The following is a 24,461-nucleotide window of genomic DNA, read 5'->3' as shown; positions in this document are numbered from 1 at the left end:
CCTCTCTGTTACCTCATCAAAAAACTCAATCAAGTTAGTTAAACACGAATGGCCTTTAACAAATCCGTGCTGGCTTTCCCTAATCAATCCATACTCGTCCAAGTGACTGTTAATTCTGTCCCAGATTATCGTTTCTAAAAGTTTCCACACCACTGAGGTTAAACTGATTGGCCTGTGGTTGCTGGGTTTATCCTTACACCTTTTTTTGAACAAAGGTGTAACATTTGCAATTCTCCAGTCCTCTGGCACCACCCCCGTATCTATGGATGTTTGGAAGATTATGGCCAGTACCTCCGCAATTTCCACCCTTCCCTCAGCAACCTGGGATGCATCCCATCCGGACCGGGTGACTTATCTACTTTAAGTACTGCCAGCCTTTCTAGTACCTCCTTTTTATCCATTTTTAGCCCATCCAGTATCTCAACGACCTCCTCATGAACTCCACAGTCTGTCCTCCTCACCAACACCTTTCTCATTAACAACACATCACATTGTTACAAATAGAACAGCAGTGGGAAATATTTAAAACAGTGATCAATAGAGTCCAGGAGAAATATATTCCTCAAAAGCAAGAACAAACGAGCCAGTAATGACATACCGTGGATGAATAAAGGGAAAAGGCTAAAATTGAAACAAAAGAAAAAGGCACACACTAAGTACATAGAGAACAAAGGGTGACAGAAGGGACTATGAAAAAGTTAGGAAAGAAGTAAAAAAAGAATTAGTACAACAAAAAGGATGTACAAAATTAAATTATCAAGGAATATAAAAATAGTAAAGTGGTCTACAGACACATAAATAACAAAAGGAAAATCAGGATAGGGATAGGGCCACTAACAGATCCACAGGATAAACTCACTGGTAATGACAGCGAAATGGCAGAAATATTGAAGAGTCACTTTGCCTCAGTATTTACCAGGGAGACGAAGATGGTGGGCATGACATTAGAGGAAGAGATTCATAGAAGTTACAACATGGAAACAGGCCCTTCGGCCCAACATGTCCATGTCGCCCAGTTTATACCACTAAGCTAGTCCCAATTGCCTGCACTTGGCCCATATCCCTCTATACCCATCTTACCCATGTAACTGTCCAAATGCTTTTTAAAAGACAAAATTGTACCCGCCTCTACTACTGCCTTTGGCAGCTCGTTCCAGACACTCACCACCCTTTGAGTGAAAAAATTGCCCCTCTGGACCCTTTTGTATCTCTCCCCTCTCACCTTAAATCTGTGCCCCCTCGTTATAGACTCCCCTATCTTTGGGAAAAGATTTTGACTATCTACCTTATCTATGCCCCTCATTATTTTATAGACTTCTATAAGATCACCCCTTAACCTCCTACTCTCCAGGGAAAAAAGTCCCAGTCTGTCTAACCTCTCCCTGTAAGTCAAACCATCAAGTCCCGGCAGCATCCTAGTAAATCTTTTCTGCACTCTTTCTAGTTTAATAATATCCTTTCTATAATAGGGTGACCAGAACTGTACACAGTATTCCAAGTGTGGCCTTACTAATGTCTTGTACAACTTCAACAAGACATCCCAACTCCTGTATTCAATGTTCTGACCAATGAAACCAAGCATGCCGAATGCCTTCTTCACCACCCTATCCACCTGTGACTCCACTTTCAAGGAGCTATGAATCTGTACTCCAAGATCTCTTTGTTCTATAACTCTCCCCAACGCCCTACCATTAACGGAGTAGGTCCTGGCCCGATTCGATCTACCAAAATGCATCACCTCACATTTATCTAAATTAAACTCCATCTGCCATTCATCGGCCCACTGGCCCAATTGATCAAGATCCCGTTGCAATCCTAGATAACCTTCTTCACTGTCCACAATGCTACCAATCTTGGTGTCATCTGCAAACTTACTAACCATGCCTCCTAAATTCTCATCCAAATCATTAATATAAATAACAAATAACAGCGGACCCAGCACCGATCCCTGAGGCACACCGCTGGACACAGGCATCCAGTTTGAAAAACAACCCTCTACAACCACCCTCTGTCTTCTGTCGTCAAGCCAATTTTGTATCCAATTGGCTACCTCACCTTGGATCCCATGAGATTTAACCTTATGTAACAACCTACCATGTGGTACCTTGTCAAATGCTTTGCTGAAGTCCATGTAGACCACGTCTACTGCACAGCCCTCATCTATCTTCTTGGTTACCCCTTCAAAAAACTCAATCAAATTCGTGAGACATGATTTTCCTCTCACAAAACCATGCTGACTGTTCCTAATTAGTCCCTGCCTCTCCAAATGCCTGTAGATCCTGTCCCTCAGAATACCCTCTATAAAGGTATAAAGACATTTAAGATAGAAAGGGGGGAGATAATTGATAAACTAATCAAACTTAGAGAGGATACAACCCCAGGTCCGGATGGATTGCATCCGCGAATATTAAAAAACGTTAGGGAAGAGATAGCAGAGGCACTATTACATATATATAAAAATTCATTGGAAGAGGTTATAGTGCCAAAGGACTGGTGGACAGCTAATGTGATTCCTATATTTAAAAAGGGAGATAGAACATCAGAACATAAGAAATAGGAGCAGGAGGAGGCCATATAGCCCCTCGAGCCTGTTCCGCCATTCAATAAGAACACGGCTGATCTTCGACCTCAATCCACTTTCCTGCGTGATCCCCATATCCCTTGATTCCTTTACAGTCCAAAAATCTATCAATCTCAGTCTTGAATATACTCAACGACTCAGCATCCAAAGCATCTCCTCCGAGTGAAGAAAGTTTTACTCATCTCGGTCCTAAATGGCCGACCCCTTTATCTTAAGACTATGACCTCTAGTTCTAGATTCTCCAGCCAGGGGAAACAGCCTCTCAGCATCTACCCTGTGAAGCCCTCTTAGAATTTTATACGTTTCAATGAGATCACCTCTTATTCTTCTAAACTCTGGAGAATATAGGCCCATTTTACTCAATCTCTCCTCACAGGATAAACCTCTCATCCCAGGAATCAATCTAGTGAACCTTCACTGCACCACCTCCAAGGCAAGTATATCCTTCCTTAGGTAAGGAGACCAAAACTACACACAGTATTTCAGGTGTGGTCTCACCAATACCCTATATAATTACAGCAAGACCTCCTTATTCTTATACTCCAACCCCTTTGCAATAAAGGCTAACATACCATTTGCCTTCCTAATTGCTTGCTGTACCTGCATGTTAACTTTCTATGATTCATGTACAAGGACACCCAAATCCCTCTGAATACCAACATTTCTCAGTCTCTCACCTTTGAAAAAAAATATTCTGCTTTTCTATTCTTCCTACCAAAGTGGATAATTTCACATTTCCCCACATTATACTCCATCTGCCACTTTCTCGCCAACTCATTTAACCTGTCTATATCCCTTTGCAGACTCTTTGTGTCCTCCTCACAGCTTACTTTCCCACCTAGCTTTGTATCATCAGCAAACTTGGATACATTACACTCGGTCCCTTCATCTAAGTCATTAATGTAGATTGTAAATAGCTGAGGCCCAAGCACTGATCCTTGCGGCACCCGACTAGTTACAGCCTGACAACCTGAGAATGACCCGTTTATCCCTACTCTCTGTTTTATGTTAACCAATCATCAATCCATGCTAATATATCACCCCGATCCCATGAACCCTTATCTTGTGAAACAACCTCTTACATGGCAACTTATCAAATGCCTTCTGAAAACCTAAATATACCACATCCACTGGTTCGCCCTTATCTACTCTGCCTGTTACACCCTCAAAAAACTCTAATAGATTTGTCAAACACGATTTCCCTTTCGTAAATCCATGTTGACTCCGTCTAATCATATTATGATTTTCTAAGTGCCCTGTTACTACGTCCTTAATAATGGATTCCAGCATTTCCCCAATGAATGATATCAGGCTAACTGGCCTGTACTTCCCTGTTTTCTCTCTCCCTCCTTTCTTGAATAGTGGGGTTACATTTTCTACTTCCCAATCCACGGGGACCGTTCTGGAATCTAGAGAATTCTGGAAGATCAAAACCAATGCATCCACTATCTCTGCAACCACCTCTTTTGAAACCCGAGGATGTAGGCCATCAGGTCCAGGGGATTTGTCGGCTTTTAGTCCCATTAATTTCTCAAGTAGTTTTTCTTTGCTAATCTAAATTATTTTAAGTTCCTCACTCTCATTAGCCCTTTGGTTCCCCACTATTTCCTGTATTTTTTTTTTGCGTCTTCTACTGTGAAGACAGATACAAAATACTTGTTTAACATCTCTGCCATTTCCTTATTCCCCATTATAATTTCTCCTGTCTCTACCTCTAAGGGACCGACGTTTACTTTCGCTAATCTCTTCCTTTTTATATACTTGTAGAAGCTCTTACAATCCGTTTTTATATTTCTTGCTAGTTTACTCTCAGATTCTATTTTCTCCCTCTTTATCAATTTCTTGGTCATGCTTTGCTGATTTCTAAAACCCTCCCAACCCTCAGGCTTACTGCACTTTTTGGCAACAGTGTCAGCCTCTTCTTTTAATCTAATACTATCCTTAACTTCTCTGGTTAGCCACAGTTGGATCACTTTTCCCATGGAGTTTTTATTCCTCAAGGGAATTTTTATTCGTTGGGAATTATGAATTATTTCTTTAAATGTTCACCGTTGCTTATCTACTATCATATCTTTTAATCTAATTTCCCAATCTACCTGAGCCAACTCACCCCTCGTACTAACATAATTGGCTTTATGTTCAAATTTAAGACCCTAGTTTCTGACTTAACTACATCACTCTCAAACTCAATATGAAATTCTATCATATTATGATCACTCTTCCCCAGAGGATCCTGAACTATAAGATTACTAATTAACCCTGTCTCATCACACAACACTAGATCTAAAATACCCTGTTCCCTAGTTGGTTCCTCGACATATTGTTCTAGAAAACTGTCTCGAATGCTTTCCATGAACTCGTCCTCCAAACTACTTCTGCCAATTTGGTTTGCCCAGTCTATATGAAGATTAAGGTCCCTCACGATTATTGCATTACTCTTGTTACATGCTCCTCTAATTTCCTGATTTACACTCTGTCCAACACTAAAACTACTGATACGGAGGCCAATAAACTACTCCCACCAGTGTTTTCTGCCCCTTCTTATTTCTTAGCTCCACCCATACTGATTCCACATCCTGATTTTCTGAGCTAAGACCCTTTCCTTTATCTCATCCTTTATTATCAGGGCTACCCCACCTCCTTGCACCCTAATAGTTACTAGATCAAACCCATTTATCTCTATTTGTGCCATTAATTCATCTATCTTGTTACGGATGCTTTGTGGATTCAGATATCGTGCCCTTAATTTTAACTTTTTACTGTTCTTCTCTGATGTGACCTATTACCTTTATTAAACTCTCTGTCCCTTCCTGACATACTCTGCTTCTTTTTACCCAAATCGCTACTCTGCTCTACAGCCTTGACTTTTCTTTTTAGACCTATAAACGTACCCTTTCCTGAACCCTCCCCTCTTATTAGTTTAAAGCCCTATCTACCGCCCTAGTTATTTGATTCGTCAGGACACTGGTCCCAGCCCGATTTAAGTGGAGCCCATCCCAACGGAACAGCTCCCTCTTTCCCCAGAACTGATGCCAGTGCCCCATGAATTGAAAGCCCTGCTTCCCACACCACTCTTTCAGCCACACATTTTAACCATCTAATCCTGTTTGTCCCTATGCCAATTTGCACGTGGCTCAGGTAGTAATCCAGAGGTTATTACCTTTGAAATTCTGCTTTTTAATTTAGACCTGAACTCCTCAAACTCTCTCAGCAGAACCTCATTCCTAGTTCTACCCATGTCATTGGTTCCTACATGGACCACGACAACTGGATCCTCCCCCTCATGCTCCAAGTTCTTCTCCAGCCACAAGGAGATGTCCTTAACCCTGGCACCGGGCAGGCAACACAGCCTTCGGGACTCCCAGTCACGGCTGCAGAGAACAGTATCTATCCCCCTGACTATACTATCCACCAACACTGACACATTCCTTTTCGCTCCCCCCACGGTACCGTGGTCAGTTTGCCCATCCTTCCTGCAATCTTTGTTTTATCCACGCAGGTAGCAAGTACCTCGTACCTGTTGGACAAGGGCAAAGGCTGAGGCTCCTCCACCACTGCATCTCAGGTCTCCTTACCTGCCTGACTCTCAGTCACAACCTCCTGTCCCTCACCACTAACCAAATCTAAACCACTACCTAACCTAAGGGGTGTGACTGCCTCCTGTCTCAAAGTGTCCAGTTCAGGAAACTATAAATGTAAGGAGTTGCACAACACCAGGTTATAGTCCAACAGCTTTATTTGAAATCACAAGCTTTCGGAGCTTTGCTCCTTCGTCAGGTGAAGTGAAGAGTTGCATAAAGGCACAGCATATATAGTCAGAGAGCAATGCCTGGTGATTACAGATAATCTTTCTAACTGCCCTTTATCACACCTCGGCAGAGAGATAATCACAGCAATCAAAGGAGTGAATGGTGCTCAGACAGGTTAGTCAGGGAAACGTTACATCCAAGAATACTGAGGTGGGGTCACAAGGGGTCACAAATGTAGCAGATGCTGGGGTTTGTATTAAAAACAGATAACTTTTTTTTGCTGGAAATCGCAGCAGGTCCGGCCGCATCTGTGTATGGAGAACAAGCCAACTACGACTTGAGTCTGGATGACTCTACGTCAGGTGGGGTTACATGAACCCAAGATCCCGGTTGAGGCCGTCCTCATGGGTGCGGAACTTGGCTATCAATTTCTGCTCGATGATTTTGCGTTGTCGTGTGTCTCGAAGGCCACCTTGGAGAACGCTTACCCGAAGATCGGAGGCTGAATGTCCTTGACTGCTGAAGTGTTCCCCGACTGAGAGGGAACCCTCCTGTCTGGCGATTGTTGTGCGGTGTCCGTTCATCCGTTGTCGCAGTGTCTGCATGGTCTCGCCAATGTACCATGCTCCGGGGCATCCTTTCCTGCAACGTATGAGGTAGACAACGTTGGCCGAGTCACAGGAGTATGAACCGTGCACCTGGTGGGTGGTGTCCTCTCGTGTGATGGTGGTATCTGTGTCGATGATCTGGCATGTCTTGCACAGGTTGCCGTGGCAGGGTTGTGTGGTGTCGTGGACGCTGTTCTCCTGAAAGCTGGGTAATTTGCTGCGAACGATGGTCTGTTTGAGGTTAGGTGGCTGTTTGAAGGCAAGTAGTGGAGGTGTGGGGATGGCCTTAGCGAGGTGTTCGTCGTCATCGATGACATGTTGAAGGCTGCGGAGAACATGGCGCACACTCCGCAACCATCTCGTACACCAGCTCTACAGCAGACGCCGCAACCTCGAAACCAAGATAGAGTCCATACTCTCAACCTGTGCTCAGGACACAGCAGACCAGCTACGAGACACCGCCAAACAGACGAGGCAACGGAACTACACTGCCTACATGCAAACCAAGAGCAGGAAGCTTGTGAAACTTGGCATCATCACCAGCAGCAACCAAGCCTCCCCCGGTACCACGGTTGCAACCACAGGGAAGTCCATCGTCAACTTGTCCGACCACACCCTTCAACCAGACGAAATCGAAGTTCTCAGCCGAGGGCTCAATTTCTGCCCCACCACCAAAATGGACCCAATCGGTCTCGCGGCGGACACAGAGGAATTCATCAGGAGAATGAGGCTCCTGGAATACTTCCACAAACCCCAAGATTTCAGCAGCGAACCCAATGAGACAATCAACGATCCGGAACAGCAGACAGAGGGATCCGCGGTACAGCAACCGAAGAAGAAAGAGTCAAATTGGACCCCTCCGGAGGGTCGCTGCCCTAAGCTTGACATGTATGCTCAAGCTGTCAGGAGATGCGTCAACGCCAGATTCATCAGCTGCACTCACAAGACAGTCCAGAATGTCACCCGAGCACAACGCAACGCCATCAACGCTCTCAAGACCAACCGCCACATCGTCATCAAACCAGCGGACAAAGGAGGAGCCATCGTCATACAGAACAGAACGGACTATTGCAAAGAAGCATACCGACAACTGGACAACCAGGAACACTGCAGACGGTTATCCGCAGATCCGACCAAAGAACACACCCACCAGCTCAACAAACTGATCAAGACCTTCGATCCAGACCTTCAAAGCATCCTACGCGCTCTCATCCTACGTACTCCCCGCGTGGGAGACTTCTACTGCCTCCCAAAGATACACAAAGCCAACACACCCGGACGTCCTATCGTATCAGGCAACGGAACCCTGTGTGAGAACCTCTCTGGATACGTCGAGGGCATCCTGAAACCCATTGTACAGGGAACCCCCAGCTTCTGTCGCGACACTACAGACTTCCTACAAAAACTCAGCACCCACGGACCAGTTGAACCAGGAACACTTCTCACCACGATGAACATCTCGGCACTATACACCAGTATCCCCCACGATGACGGCATCGCTGCGACGGCATCAATACTCAACACCAACAACAGCCAATCTCCAGACGCCATCCTACAACTCATCCGCTTCATCCTGGATCACAATGTCTTCACCTTCGATAACCAGTTCTTTACCCAAACACACGGAACAGCCATGGGGACCAAATTCGCACCCCAATACGCCAACATTTTCATGCACAAGTTCGAGCACGACTTCTTCACTGCACAGGACCTCCAAGCAACGCTATACACCAGATACATCGACGACATTTTCTTCCTATGGACCCACGACGAAGAATCACTGAAGAAACTACACGATAACAACAAGTTCCATCCCACCATCAAACTCACCATGGACTACTCCTCAGAATCGGTTTCTTTCTTGGACACACGAATCTCCATCAAAGACGGGCACCTCAGCACCTCACTCTACCGCAAGCCCACGGACAACCTCACGATGCTCCACTCTCCAGCTTCCACCCTAACCACGTCAAAGAGGCAATCCCCTATGGACAGGCCCTGCGAATACACAGGATCTGCTCAGACGAGGAGGAACGCGATGGACACCTACAGACGCTGAAAGACGCCTTCGTAAGAACGGGATATAACGCTCGACTCGTCGATCGACAGTTCCGACGGGCCACAGCAAAAAATCGCATAGACCTCCTCAGAAGACAAACACGGGATACAACCAACAGAGTACCCTTCGTCGTCCAGTACTTCCCCGGAGCGGAGAAACTACGCCATGTTCTTCGTAGCCTTCAACATGTCATCGATGACGACGAACACCTCGCTAAGGCCATCCCCACACCTCCACTACTCGCCTTCAAACAGCCACCCAACCTCAAACAGACCATCGTTCGCAGCAAATTACCCAGCCTTCAGGAGAACAGCGTCCACGACACCACACAACCCTGCCACGGCAACCTCTGCAAGACATGCCAGATCATCGACACAGATACCACCATCACACGAGAGGACACCACCCACCAGGTGCACGGTTCATACTCCTGTGACTCGGCCAACGTTGTCTACCTCATACATTGCAGGAAAGGATGCCCCGGAGCATGGTACATTGGCGAGACCATGCAGACACTGCGACAACGGATGAACGGACACCGCACAACAATCGCCAGACAGGAGGGTTCCCTCCCAGTCGGGGAACACTTCAGCAGTCAAGGACATTCAGCCTCCGATCTTCGGGTAAGCGTTCTCCAAGGCGGCCTTCGAGACACACGACAACGGGGATCTTGGGTTCATGTCACGCTACATGTAACCCCACCTGACGTAGAGTCATCCAGACTCAAGTCGTAGTTGGCTTGTTCTCCATATACAGATGCGGCAGGACCTGCTGCGATTTCCAGCAAAAAAAGTTATCTGTTTTTAATACAAACCCCAGCATCTGCTACATTTGTGACCCCTTGTGACCCCACCTCAGTATTCCTGGATGTAACGTTTCCCTGACTAACCTGTCTGAGCACCATTCACTCCTTTGATTGCTGTGATTATCTCTCTGCCGAGGTGTGATAAAGGGCAGTTAGAAAGATTATCTGTAATCACCAGGCATTGTTCTCTGACTATATATGCTGTGCCTTTATGGAACTCTTCACTTCACCTGACGAAGGAGCAAAGCTCCGAAAGCTTGTGATTTCAAATAAAACTGTTGGACTATAACCTGGTGCTGTGCGACTCCTCACATTTTTCCACCCCAGTCCATCACCGGCATCTCCACATCAGGAAACTATAGACCAAGTAGCTTAACGTCAGTGATAGGATAGATAATGGAATCTTTACTCAAAGATGCAATAGAAAAACATCTCGAAAATGAAAATATAATAAAGCACGGATTTCAGAAGGGAAAGTCAAGCTTGACCAAAATTATTGAATTCTTTTTAGGAGTAACAGAAAGAGTAGAAAAGGGTAATGCAGTAGACATTGCATTTAGATTTTCAAAATTCTTCGATAAGGTACTGCATTGTAGATTTATGACTAAGGTCAGAGCGTGTGGAGTCAGGGGACAGGTAGCAGAATGGATAGCAAACTGGCTACAAAACAGAAAACAGAGAGTAGGTGTTGAAGGTAGTTACTCAGACTGGCAAAAGGTAGGAAGTGGTGTTCCCCAGGGATCGGTGCTGGGACCACTGTTGTTCACCATTTACATCAACGCTTTAGACTTGGGAATCGGAAATACAATTTCAAAATTTGCAGACAACACCAAATTGGGGGTAAAGTTAATACTGAGGAGGACTGTGAGTAAATGCAGGAAGACATTAATAAACTGGCAGAATGGGTGTGTAATTTGCAAATGAATTTCAATATAGTTAAGTGTGAGGTGGTGCATTGTGGTAGGAAGAATAAGGAGGCCACATACTGCTTGGAAAATAAGAATCTAAATGGGGTAGAGGAGCAGAGGGATCGGGGGTACAGATGCACAAATCACAAAGTAGTGACACAGGTTAATAAGGTCATAAAAAAAGGCAAATCAAGCATGGGGGTTCATTTCTGGAGGGATAGAATTGAAAAGCAGAGAAGTTATGTTAAACTTGTATAGAACCTTGGTTAGACCACACTTGGAGCACTGTGAACAGTTCTGGTCTCCATAATTATAGAAAAAGGATATAGAGGCACTCGAGATTATCAAGGATGATACCAGAACTCAGAGGATATACTTATCAGAAATGATTGAACAGGCTGGGGCTCTTTTCTCTGGAAAACAGAAGACTGAGGGGTGACCTGATAGATGTGTTTAAGATTATGAAAGGGTTTGATAGGGTAGATGTAGAGAAGATGTTTCCACTTGTGGGGGAGACCAGAACTAGGGGCCATAAATATAAGATAGTCACTAATAAATCTAGTAGGGAATTCAGGAGAAACTTCTTAACCCAGAGAGTGGTTAGAATGTGGAACTCACTCCCACAAGGAGTAGTTGAGGCGACTAACATAGATACATTTAAGGGGAAGCTGGATAAACATGTGAGGGAGAAAGGAATAGAAGGATATGCTGATAGGGTGAGATGGAGTATGGAGGGAGGAGGTTCGTATGGAGCATAAACACCAGCCTGGACCAGTTGGGCCGAATGGCCTGTTTCTGTGCTGTAAATTCTATATAATTCTATGTACACAGTGAGTGACAGTTACCCTGAATAAACAAACAGTGACTCTGTACAGTTACACAGTGAGTGACCCTTATCATGAATAAACAGTGACTCTGTACAGTTACAGTGAGTGACCCTTATCATGAATAAACAGTGACTCTGTACAGTTACACAGTGAGTGACTGTTACCCTGAATAAACAGTGACTCTGTACAGTTACACAGTGAGTGCCCCTTATCATGAATAAACAGTGACTCTGTACAGTTACACAGTGAGTGACCCTTACCCTGAATAAACAGTGACTCTGTACAGTTACACAGTGAGTGCCCCTTATCATGAATAAACAGTGACTCTGTACAGTTACACAGTGAGTGACCCTTACCCTGAATAAACAGTGACTCTGTACAGTTACACAGTGAGTGACTGTTACCCTGAATAAACAGTGACTCTGTACAGTTACACAGTGAGTGACTGTTACCCTGAATAAACAGTGACTCTGTACAGTTACACAGTGAGTGACTGTTACCCTGAATAAACAGGGACTCTGTACAGTTACACAGTGAGTGACCCTTACCCTGAATAAACAGTGACTCTGTACAGTTACACAGTGAGTGACTGTTATCACGAATAAACAGTGACTCTTTACAGTTACAGTGAGTGACCCTTACCCTGAATAAACAGTGACTCTGTACAGTTACACCGTGAGTGACTGTTATCACGAATAAACAGTGACTCTTTACAGTTACAGTGAGTGACCCTTACCCTGAATAAACAGTGACTTTGTACAGTTACACAGTGAGTGACCGTTATCACGAATAAACAGTGACTCTTGACAGTTACAGTGAGTGACCCTTACCCTGAATAAACAACCCATTAAACTTCTGTGTTGAAAAAGATAGCAACTCCTTGTGTACTTACTGGGAACGCCCGACACCAGACGTAGGGGTCTGAGAACCCGGAATGCTCGAAGGGCCTTTACATCGAATCCTGCGTTCTTGGCTGACGGACTAAGCTGTTCCAGTGCGACAGTGAAGAGCCTGCAAGGGAAGGAGAGAGTCGGTCAGTGGGACAGCACCTGCCAATCTGCCTCAAGCGACTGACCATTGATAGTTACAGAAGCATCTCACTGTCCCGAATATATAGAGCAAACGCTGTACACGCCCAGAGCCGAGGCCGTACGCCCAGAGCCGAGGCCGTACGCCCAGAGCCGAGGCCGTACGCCCAGAGCCGAGGCTGTACACTCTGCTCTCTCCTGCATTCAGTCTGTTAGATATTTTCTTGAATTCAGTGTCATCAGCCGCTCCCACGAATTGGCCTCAAGGCCCCTATGATCTGACGTGCACCCTTTTCTGTCCAATATCTAGATAGATGGTTAAAAACAGAAAACGCTGGAAATACTCAGCAAGTGAGACAGCATCTGTGGAGAAAGGAACAGAGTTAACGTTTCAGGTCAATGACCCTTTGTCAGAACTGGAAGATGTTAAAGATTAAACAGTTTTTAAGCCAGGTTGGAAGCGGGGGGTGGTACAAAGGAGGGGAGGAAAGTACAAAAGGGAAGGTCTGTGATAGGGTGGCAGGCAAGAGCGATTAAACGACAAAAGGGATGAGGGTGCAAGGCAAGGAAGGTGGTTATGGGACAGGTTAAGAAACAAAAGATTGGTCAGGGGTAGCTGTAAATGGCAGCAGCAGATTGTGTACCGTATCCGCTGCTCACAATGTGGTCTCCTCTACATTGGGGAGACCAAATGCAGATTAGGTAATTGCTTTGTTCAACACCTCCACTCAGTCTGCAGGTGTGACCCTGACCTGCCGGTCGCTTGCCATTTTAATTCCCTGTCCCACTCCCTTCCGGACTCAACATTGATTTCAATAACTTCAGATCATAATCACTGCTCTCATTTTCTCAGATAGCAGGTGCTGGTTATGGTTCTGATGCTGCCATTTACAGCTCCTCTAGACTGATCTTTTGTTTCTTAACCTGTCCCATTACCACACTTCTTGCCTTGCACCATCATTCCTTTTGTCGTTTAATCACTCCTGCCCTCCACCCTATCACAGACCCTCCCTTTTGTTCTTTCCTCCCCTCCTTTGTACCCCCCACTTTCCCAGTCTCTGTACTTGCTTAAAAACTGTTTAATCTTTAACTTCTTCCAGTTCTGACGAAAGGTCATCGATCTGAACTCTGTTTCTTTCTCCACAGATGCTGCCTGACTCGCTGAGCTTCTCCAGCATTTTCGGTTTTTATTTCAGATTTCCAGCATCTGCAGTATTTTGCTTTTGATCTAGATAGATGTTAGTGAGTGCTTGGGATTGGGGCAGGAACCCTGGCTGTGCACCAGCTCCTGGGCTGGAATGTGTAAATCAACTGCCAAATGGTTCTGCTCTCTTCAATAAACGGACTGAATGTCCACTCGTGTCCAAACCAACAAGTGGTTTTGTTGACAAATGAGAGATGAATGAACAGTGAACAATAGAGCACAGTGAAACATAAGTTACCCTACTCCAGACTGCATCAAATAATAAATATGCCAGTTGCTTCCCGCTTAATGTAGACTTGATGCAGCCTCAGTCTGACCGAACTCTTCCACTAGCTCAGCACAAAACAAAATCTCACCGCTCTGCAGCTGATTTACTATCAGACTTGAACACCTGAATACAGACTGACTCAGGTCAAACCAACCTCCCCTGCAAATTCAATCTGATCTCATTTGAAGTTATACTGAGGCAAAGGCTGCATCTCTCATTAGATCAAACAACTGTAAAGATTTCAACTTGGGAATTGGAAGTACAATTTCAAAATTTGCGGATGTCACCAGATTGGGGACTGTATTAATGCAAAGGAGGACTGCGACAAAACACAAGAGGACATTAATAAACTTGCAGAATGGGCTTGCAATTGGCAAAATGAATTTCAAGATAGATAAATGTGAGCTGGTTCATTTTGAAAGGAAGAATAAAGAGACCACATACTGCTTGGATAATAAGAGTCTAAACAGGGTAGAGGAGCAAAGAGGCCTCAGGGTACAGATACACAAATCATTAAAAGTAGCGACGCAGGTTACTAAGGCCATAAAAAAGGCAAATCCAGCACTAGGGTTCATTTCTAGAGAGACAGAATTGAAAACAGAGAAGTTATGTTAAACTTGTATAGAACCTTGGTGAGACCACACTTGGAGCACTGTGAACAGTTCTGGTCTCCATAATTATAGAAAGGATATAGAGGTAATAGAAAAGGTGCAAAAAAGCTTCACAAGGATGATACCAGAACTGAGAGGACATCCTTGTCCAGAAAGGCTGAACAGGCTGGGGCTAGACCAGTTGGGCCAAATGGCCTGTATCTGTGCTGTAGACACTATGTAACCATTTGTCAATATTTAATGGATAGTTGAATTTTCACAAGATGTCTGTGATGAAATGTAACAGCCCGAATCAATCAAGTTTCAGAGAACCAAATGTGTAGGTTGTGAAGCCTCTTACAAGGTCCCAACCGTGGCTCAGTGGGTAGGACTCTCACTTCCGAGTCAGAAGGTTGTGGATTTGAGTCCCATTGCATATGCTTGAGCCCTTAATCCAGGCTGACACTCCCCATACTGAGGGAGTCTTTCGGATGAGATATTAAACCGAGGCCCCGTCTGCCCTCTCAGGTGGATGTAAACGATCCCATGTCCACTATTCAAAGAAGAGCAGGGGAGTTCTCCCCGGTGTCCTGGGCAATATTTATCCCTCAACCAAAATCACTGAAACAAATTATCTGGTCATTATCTGATTGCTGTTTGTGGGATCTTGCTGTGTGCAAATTGGCTGCCACATTTCCTACATTACAACAGTGACTACACTTCAAAAATACTTTGTTGGTTGTAAAGCACTTTGGGAGGTCTTGAGGTTGTTAAAGACGCTGTAGAATTGCAAGTTCTTTCTTTCTTTCATGTTATGGAGTTCTTTCTTGCTAATTTGCCCCGACCGGGTTGAACGCTTTCCTATTAAAAAATGTATTGTGCGCCCTTGGGAGTTAACTTCTTACATCCTGTTTCTAACAATACAGAATACTAGTTTAAAAATTCAACACAGACAAAAGTCTATTTTTCACCAAAGTGATGAATGTGTTAATTAAAAGATATTTGTAGGAACTGTGATAATGAACAGGCCATGACTGCTCACCCTGGAACTTACCCCACAAAGACGATGACAAAATCCAGTATATTCCAGCAATTCCGTAGGTAAGCATCTGGGTGAAACAGAAATCCATACACAATGATTTTCAGAAACGCTTCTATTGTGAACACTATCAGGAAGATGTATTCAACCTTTTCCTGCAAGGAAAGAAAGAGAGAAGCCTGGTGATGGAATCCCATCAATCCTTCAAACAGTCTTCACCAAGACATTAACAACTCATTGGCATCGCTCCTCCAAGCCAATAGCCTCAGGACTGCCTGTACCCCCATTACCCCGCACATCTGCCTGCACACCCATTCCCCCACACATCTGCCCGTACCCCCATTCCCCCGCACATCTGCCTGCACACCCATTCCCCCACAGACTCATTGCCCGCACATCTGCCCATACCCCCATTCCCCCTCACATCTGCCTGTACCCCCATTCGCCGCAGATGTTAACTGCAGCATGTGGGAGTTTGTGGAGAGCAGCGAGATCCCAGGCAACCACATCTGCGGTAAGTGTCTGCAACTCAAGGAACTTCGGCTCAGAGTTTTTGAGCCCGAGCTGCAGACATTGGGATGCATCAGGGAGGGGGAGAGTTACCTGAACACTTTGAGACAGGAGGCAGTCACACCCCTTAGGTTAGGTAGTGGTTTAGATTTGGTTAGTGGTGAGGGACAGGAGGTTGTGACTGAGAGTCAGGCAGGTAAGGAGACCTGAGATGCAGTGGTGGAGGAGCCTCAGCCTTTGCCCTTGTCCAACAGGTACGAGGTACTTGCTACCTGCGTGGATAAGAACAAAGATTGCAGGAAGGATGGGCAAACTGACCACGGTACCGTGGGGGGAGCGAAAAGGAATGTGTCAGTGTTGGTGGATAGTATAGTCAGGGGGATAGATACTGTTCTCTGCAGCCGTGACTGGGAGTCCCGAAGGCTGTGTTGCCTGCCCGGTGCCAGGGTTAAGGACATCTCCTTGTGGCTGGAGAAGAACTTGGAGCATGAGGGGGAGGATCCAGTTGTCGTGGTCCATGTAGGAACCAATGACATGGGTAGAACTAGGAATGAGGTTCTGCTGAGAGAGTTTGAGGAGTTTAGGTCTAAATTAAAAAGCAGAATTTCAAAGGTAATAATCTCTGGATTACTACCTGAGCCACGTGCAAATTGGCATAGGGACAAACAGGATTAGATGGTTAAATGTGTGGCTGAAAGAGTGGTGTGGGAAGCAAGGGTTTCAATTCATGGGGCACTGGCATCAGTTCTGGGGAAAGAGGGAGCTGTTCCGTTGGGATGGGTTCCACTTAAATCGGGCTGGGACCAGTGTCCTGACGAATCAAATAACTAGGGCGGTAGATAGGGCTTTAAACTAATAAGAGGGGAGGGTTCAGGAAAGGGTACGTTTATAGGTCTAAAAAGAAAAGTCAAGGCTGTAGAGCAGAGTAGCGATTTGGGTAAAAAGAAGCAGAGTATGTCAGGAAGGGACAGAGAGTTTAATAAAGGTAATAGGGAATTAGTGACTAAGGTCACATCAGAGAAGAACAGTAAAAAGTTAAAATTAAGGGCACTATATCTGAATCCGCAAAGCATCCGTAACAAGATAGATGAATTAATGGCACAAATAGAGATAAATGGGTTTGATCTAGTAAACATTACTGATACTTGGTTGCAGGGTGACCAAGGTTGGGAACTAAATATTCCAGGGTACTTGACTTTTAGAAAAGATCGGCAAAATGGAAAGGGGGGGCGGGTAGCCCTGATAATAAAGGATGAGATAAAGGCAGTAGTGAGAAAGGGTCTTAGCTCAGAAAATCAGGATGTGGAATTAGTATGGGTGGAGCTAAGAAATAAGAAGGGGCAGAAAACACTGGTGGGAGTAGTTTATAGGCCCCCGTAACAGTAGTTGTAGTGTTGGACAGAGTGTAAATCAGGAAATTAGAGGAGCATGTAACAAGGGTAATGCAATTATTTAATCTTCATATAGACTGGCATATCTACCTGTACCCCAGTTCCGCTAAGCTCTGCCTGTAACCCCATTAGGTCTTGCCTTACCCTGTTCCTCTTAGATCTGCCTGTACCCTATTCCCCTCAGGTCTGCCTGTGGCCCCAGTCACCGCATATCAGCCTGTACTCCCATTCCTCTCAGGTTTACCCGTACCTCTATATCCTCTCAGATCTGCCTCTAACCCCATTCCCCTCAGATCTGCCTATACCCCAATTCTCCATGGATTTGCCTGTGCATCCAATCTCTTTGGATCTGCCTGTAACCCCCACCCCCTTCAGGTCTGCCTGTACCCCCATTCCCCACGGGATTGTCTGTACCCCCATTCTCCTCAGACCTACATAAACCCAAACACCCCTCAGATCTAACTGTACCCCAGTCCCATCAAATTTGCCAGTACCCCTGTCCTCACAGATCTGCTTGTACTCCCCCTCTCAGATCTGCCTCTAACCCCATTTGCCTTGGATCTGCCTGTATCCCAATTCTTCACGGATCTGCCTGTACACCCATTCCCCTCAGGTCTACCTGTACCCCTGCTTCCCCTCAAGTCTACCTGTACCCCTGCTTCCCCTCAAGTCTACCTGTACCCCTGCTTCCCCTCAGGTCTACCTGTACCCCTGCTTCCCCTCAAGTCTACCTGTACCCCTGCTTCCCCTCGGATATGCCTGTACAGTCCGCCCGCAGCCCCGCTCCCCCTCCGGTCCGCCCGCAGCCCCGCTCCCCCTCCGGTCCGCCCGCAGCCCCGCTCCCCCTCCGGTCCGCCCGCAGCCCCGCTCCCCCTCCGGTCCGCCCGCAGCCCCGCTCCCCCTCCGGTCCGCCCGCAGCCCCGCTCCCCCTCCGGTCCGCCCGCAGCCCCGCTCCCCCTCCGGTCTATCTGTACCTGCCCCCCCCCCCATTCCCCTCAGGTCTGCATGTACCCCCATTCCCTGCGGGATTGTCTGTACCCCCCCATTTCCCTCAGACCTACATAAACTCACATTCCCCTCAGATCTAACTGTAGCCCACTCCCGTCAAATCTGCCGGTATCCCACACCCTCAGATCCACCTATACCCGATTCCCCACAGATCTGCCTGCACCCCTCCTATCAGATGTCTCTGTACCCCACTCCTCTCAGATCTTTTTTTAAAAACTGAGAGAGAGAAAGACCGAGCAATTACAGGCCAGTTAGTCCAACCTCGGAGGTAGGAAAATTACTGGAATTGATTCTGATGGAGAGCATAAATAGTCATTTAGAAAGGCACTGGTTAATCAAAGACAGTCAGCATGGATTTGTTAAGGGAAGGTCGTGTCTGACTAACTTGATTGAATTTTTTGAGGAGGTAACAAGGAGGGTAACACTTTTGATGTTGTCTACATGGATTTTAGCAAGGCTTTTGACAAGGTCCCACATGGCAGACTGGTCAAAAAAGTAAAAGCCCATGGGATCCAAGGGAAAGTGGCAAATTGGATCCAAAATTGGCTCAGTGGCAGGAAGCAAAGGGTAATGGTCAACGGGTGTTTTTGCGACTGGAAGGCTGTTTCCAGTGGGGTTCCACAGGGCTCAGTATTAGGTCCCTTGCTTTTTGTGATATATATTAATGATTTGGACTTAAATGTAGGGGGCATGATTAAGAAGTTTGCAGATGATACAAAAATTGGCCGTGTGGTTGATAGTGAGGAGGAAAGCTGTAGACTGCAGGAAGATATCAATGGACTGGTCAGGTGGGCAGAAAAGTGGCAAATGGAATTCAATCCGGAAAAGTGTGAGGTAATGCATTTGGGGAGAGCAAACAAGGCAAGGGAATACACAATAAATGGGAGGATACTGAGAGGTGTAGAGGAACAAAGGGCCTTGGAGTGCATGTCCACAGATCCCTGAAGGTAGCAGGGCAGGTAGATGAGGCGGTTAAGAAGGTATACGGGATATTTTCCCTTATTACCCGAGACAGAGAATATAAGAGCAGGGAGGTTATGCTGGAACTGTATAAAACACTAGTTAGCCCACAGCTTGAGTACTGTGTACAGTTCTGGTCACCACATTACAGGAAAGATGTGATTGTACTAGAGAGGGTACAGAGGAGATTTACGAGGATGTTGCCAGGACTGGAGAATTTTTAGCTATAAGGAAAGATTGGATAGGCTGGGGTTGTTTTCTTTGGAACAGAGGAGGCTGTGGGGTGATTTAATTGAGGTGCACAAAATTATGAGGGACCTAGATAGAGTGGATAGGAAGGACCTATTTCCCTTAGCAGAGAGGTCAATAACCAGGGGGCATAGATTTAAAGTAATTGGTAGAAGGATTAGAGGGGAGCGAAGGAGAATTTTTTCACCCGAAGAGCGGGAGGGGTCTGGAACTCCCTGTCTGAAAGGGTTGTAGAGGCAGAAACCCTCATTGCATTTAAAAAGTACTTGGATAGGCACCTGAAGTGCCGTATCCGACAGGACTATGGACCAAGTGCTGGTAAGTGATTAGGCTGGGTGGCTCATTTTCGGCCAGCACGGACACAATGGGCCAAATGGTCTCCTTGTGTGCCATAAATTTTCTATGATTCTATGATCTGCCTGTAACCCCAATTCCCCAAAGATCTGCCTGTACCCCCATTCCCCCAGATCTGCCTGTACCCCCATTCCCCTCAGATCTGCCTGTACCCTACATCCCCCGTGGGTCTGCCTGTACCCCCATCCCCCGCGGGTCTGCCTGTACCCCCATCCCCCGCGGGTCTGCCTGTACCCCCATCCCCCGCGGGTCTGCCTGTACCCCCATCCCCCGCGGGTCGGCCTGTACCCCCCATTCCCCGCGGGTCGGCCTGTACCCCCCATTCCCCGCGGGATTGCCTGTAGCCCCCATTCCCCTCGGGATTGCCTGTAGCCCCCATTCCCCTCGGGATTGCCTGTAGCCCCCATTCCCCTCGGGATTGCCTGTAGCCCCCATTCCCCTCGGGATTGCCTGTGCCCCCATTCCCCTCGGGATTGCCTGTGCCCCCATTCCCCTCGGATCGACCTGTACCCCCATTCCCCTCAGATCTACCTGTACCCCCATTCCCCTCAGATCTGCCTGTGTCCCCCATTCCCCGCAGGTCTGCCTGTGTCCCCCATTCCCCGCAGGTCTGCCTGTGTCCCCCATTCCCCTCGGCATTGCCTGTAACCCCATTCCCCTCGGCATTGCCTGTACCCTCATTCCCCTCAGCATTGCCTGTACCCCCATTCCCCTCAGCATTGCCTGTACCCCCATTCTCCTAAGCATTGCATGTACCCCCATTCCTCTCAGACCTACATGAACCCACATTCCCCTAAGATCTAACTGTACCCTCTAACAGGGGAACCTGAGCGTAGATTCAGAAAGGAGAGAAGCAAAGCTGGAAGTGGAAAGCAGAAAATTAGTAAGTGAGTCTGGAAGGCAGAGGAAACAAAGGTTAGAAGCTAGACAACAAAGGAGTTTGGCAGTGCTTAATGGTACATACCTCAGTGCAAGGAGTATAGTGAAAAAGGCAGGTGAGTTGAGGGCACAGATAGACACGTGGAAATGCAATATCTTAGCTATTACTGAAACATGGCTTAAAGAGGGGCAGGAATGGCAGCTCAATGTTCCTGGTTACAGGGTTTTCAGACGAGATGGAGAGGGGGATAAAAAAAGGAGGGGGGTGACAATATTGGTTAAAGAAACAATTACGGCCGTGAGGAGGGATGATATAATAGAAGGAGCATCAAATGAGGCCATCTGGATCGAGCTAAAGAACAAAAAAGGGGCAGTCACACTGCTGGGAGTGTACGATAGACCCCCAAACAGTCAGAGGGAGATAGAAGAGCAAATATGTAGGCAAATTTCTGAAAAGTGCAAAAACAATAGGGCAGTAATAGTAGGGGATTTCAACTACCCTAATATTAACTGGGATACAAACTGTGAATGGTATGGAGGGCACAGAATTCTTAAATTGCATTCAGGAGAACTTTTTTAGCCAGTACGTAGCAAGCCCAACAAGAGACGGGGCAGGTCTGGATTTAGTTTTAGGGAATGAAGCTGGGCAGGTGAAAGGAGTATCAGTGGGAGAGCATTTTGGTGCTAGTGATCATAATTCAGTTAGATTTAGCATAGATATAGAAAAGGACAAAGATAGAACAGGAGTAAAAGTTCTCAATTGGGGAAAGGCCAATTTTACTCAGCTGAGAAGTGATTTAGCAAAAGTGGCCTGGAAACAGCTACTTGAAGGTAAATCAGTGTCAGAGCAGTGGGAGGCATTCAAGGGGGAGATTCAAGGGGTTCAGAGTAAACATGTTCCCACAAAGAGAAAGGGTGAGATTGCCAAATCGAGAGCCCCCTGGATGACAAGGAGCATACAGAGTAAGATAAGGCAAAAAAGGGAAGTTTATGTCAGACACCGAGAACTCAATACTGCTGAAAGCCTAGAGGAGTATAGAAAGTGCAGGGGTGAAATTAAAAAGGAAATTAGGAAAGCAAAGTGAGGACATGAAAAAATCAAGGAAAACCCAAAGATGTTTTATAAATACATAAAGAGCAAGAGGATAACTAAAGAAAGAGTAGGGCCTATTAGAGACCAAAAAGGTAACCTGTGTGTGGAGGCAGATGTTGGTATGGTTCTTAATGAATAATTTGCATCTGTTTTCACAAAAGAAGAGAATGATGCAGAGATTGTAGTTGAGGAGGAGGAGTGTGAAATATTGAATGGGATAAACATAGTGAGAGAGGAAGTATTAAGGGGTTTAGCATCTTTGAAAGTAGATAAATCACCAGGCCCGGATGAAATGTATCCCAGGCTGTTAAAAGAAGCCAGGAAGGAAATAGCGGAGGTTCTGACCATCATTTTCCAATCCTCACTGGATACAGGCGTGGTGCCGGAGGATTGGAGGACTGCTAACATTGTACCTTTGTTTAAAAAGGGAGAAAAGGATAGACCGAGTAATTATAGGCCAGTCAGTCTAACCTCAGTGATGGGCAAATTATTGGAATTAATTCTGAGGGACAGGATAAATAGTCATTTCGAAAAGCACAGAGTAATCAAGGACAGTCAGCATGGATTTGTTAAGGGAAGGTCGTGTCTGACTAACTTGATTGAATTTTTTGAGGAGGTAACAAGGAGGGTCGATGAGGGTAACGCTTTTGATGTAGTCTACATGGATTTTAGCAAGGCTTTTGACAAGGTCCCACATGGCAGACTGGTCAAAAAAGTAAAAGCCCATGGGATCCAAGGGAAAGTGGCAAATTGGATCCAAAATTGGCTCAGTGGCAGGAAGCAAAGGGTAATGGTCGACGGGTGTTTTTGTGACTGGAAGGCTGTTTCCAGTGGGGTCCCGCAAGGCTCAGTACTAGGTCCCTTGCTTTTTGTGGTATATATTAATGATTTGGACTTGAATTTGGGGGGCTTGATCAAGAAGATTGCAGCTGATACAAAAATTGGCCGTGTGGTTGATAGTGAGGAGGAAAGCTGTAGACTGCAGGAAGATATCAATGGACTGGTCAGGTGGGCAGAAAAGTGGCAAATGGAATTCAATCCGGAGAAGTGTGAGGTAATGAATTTGGGGAGGGCAAACAAGGCAAGGGAATACACAATAAATGGGAGGATACTGAGAGGTGTAGAGGAACAAAGGGACCTTGGAGTGCATGTCCACAGATCCCTGAAGGTAGAAGGACAGGTAGATGAGGCGGTTAAGAATGTATAAGGAATACTTTCCTTTATTACCCGAGGCAGAGAATGTAAGAGCAGGGAGGTTATGCTGGAACTTTATAAAACACTAGTTAGGCCACAGCTTGAGTACTGTGTACAGTTCTGGTCACCACATTACAGGAAAGATGTGATTGTACTAGAGAGGGAGCAGAGGAGATTTACGAGGATGTTGCCAGGGCTGGAGAATTTTAGCTATGAGGAAAGATTGGAGAGGCTGGGGTTGTTTTCTTTGGAACAGAGGAGATTGAGGTGTATAAAATTATGAGAGGCCCAGATAGAGTGGATAGGAAGGACCTATTTCCCTTAGCAGAGGGGTCAATAACCAGGGGGCAGAGATTTAAAGTGATTGGTCGAAGGATTAGAGGGGAGCTAAGGAGAAATGTTTCCACCCAGAGGGTGGTGGGGGTCTGGAACTCACTGCCTGAAAGGGTGGTAGAGGCAGAAACCCTCAAATCATTTAAAAAGTACCTGGATGTGCACCTGAAGTGCTGTAACCTACAGGGCTACGGACCAAGTGCTGGAAAGTGGGATTAGGCTGGGTTGCTCTTTTTATGGCAGGCACAGACACCAAATGGCCTCCTTCTGTGCCGTAACTTTCTATAATTCTATACCCCAATTCCTGTCACATCTGCCTGTATCCCACCCCCCTCAGCTCGGCCTGTACCCCAATCCCCACTGATCTGCCGGAACACCTATTCCCCACAGATCTGCCTGTACCCCAATTACGCTAATCTCTGCCTGTAACCCCTTTCCCCTCAAATGTGCCTCTAATCCATTCCTCTCAAACCTGCCTGTAACCCCTATTCCCCTCTGATCTACCAGTATCCAATTTCCCACAGATCTGCCTGCACCCCGTCTCTCGATGTGCCTGGGCCCCTATTCCCCTCAGAATTGCCAGTACACCAAATCCCCTCTGATCTGCTCCACCAGCATTCGACTCAGGCCTATCAGTACCCCCATTCCCCTCAGATCCAACTGTACCCCCATCACCCTCAGATCTGCCTATACCCTCATTCCCCTGAAATCTGCCTGTACCCTCGTTCCCCTGAAATCTGTCTGTACCCCACCCCTCAGATCGGCCTGTTACCCCATTCCCCTCAGGTCTGCCTGTATCCCTATTCCCCTCACATCTGCCTGCA

General features: G+C 46.3%; 1 protein-coding gene across 2 annotated transcripts in view; it reads right to left on the bottom strand.

The window, feature by feature from the left end:
* LOC137344336 (voltage-dependent L-type calcium channel subunit alpha-1S-like) overlaps positions 1-24,461 on the bottom strand; it is a 198,909-nt gene that overhangs the window by 163,291 nt on the left and 11,157 nt on the right. For both annotated transcript variants that reach the window (XM_068007199.1, XM_068007198.1), the window contains exons 3-4: positions 15,682-15,821; positions 12,430-12,548 (exon numbers count right to left, since the gene is read on the bottom strand). In XM_068007199.1, coding sequence (XP_067863300.1) covers positions 12,430-12,548; positions 15,682-15,821 — 259 coding nt within the window. The remainder of the gene's footprint in view (positions 1-12,429; positions 12,549-15,681; positions 15,822-24,461) is intronic.

The sequence above is a fragment of the Heptranchias perlo genome, chromosome 27, assembly GCF_035084215.1.
Source record: "Heptranchias perlo isolate sHepPer1 chromosome 27, sHepPer1.hap1, whole genome shotgun sequence".
NCBI lineage: Eukaryota > Metazoa > Chordata > Chondrichthyes > Hexanchiformes > Hexanchidae > Heptranchias > Heptranchias perlo.
The sequence above is the reverse complement of the archived record's forward strand: the minus strand, read 5'-3'. Positions and strand labels throughout refer to the sequence as shown.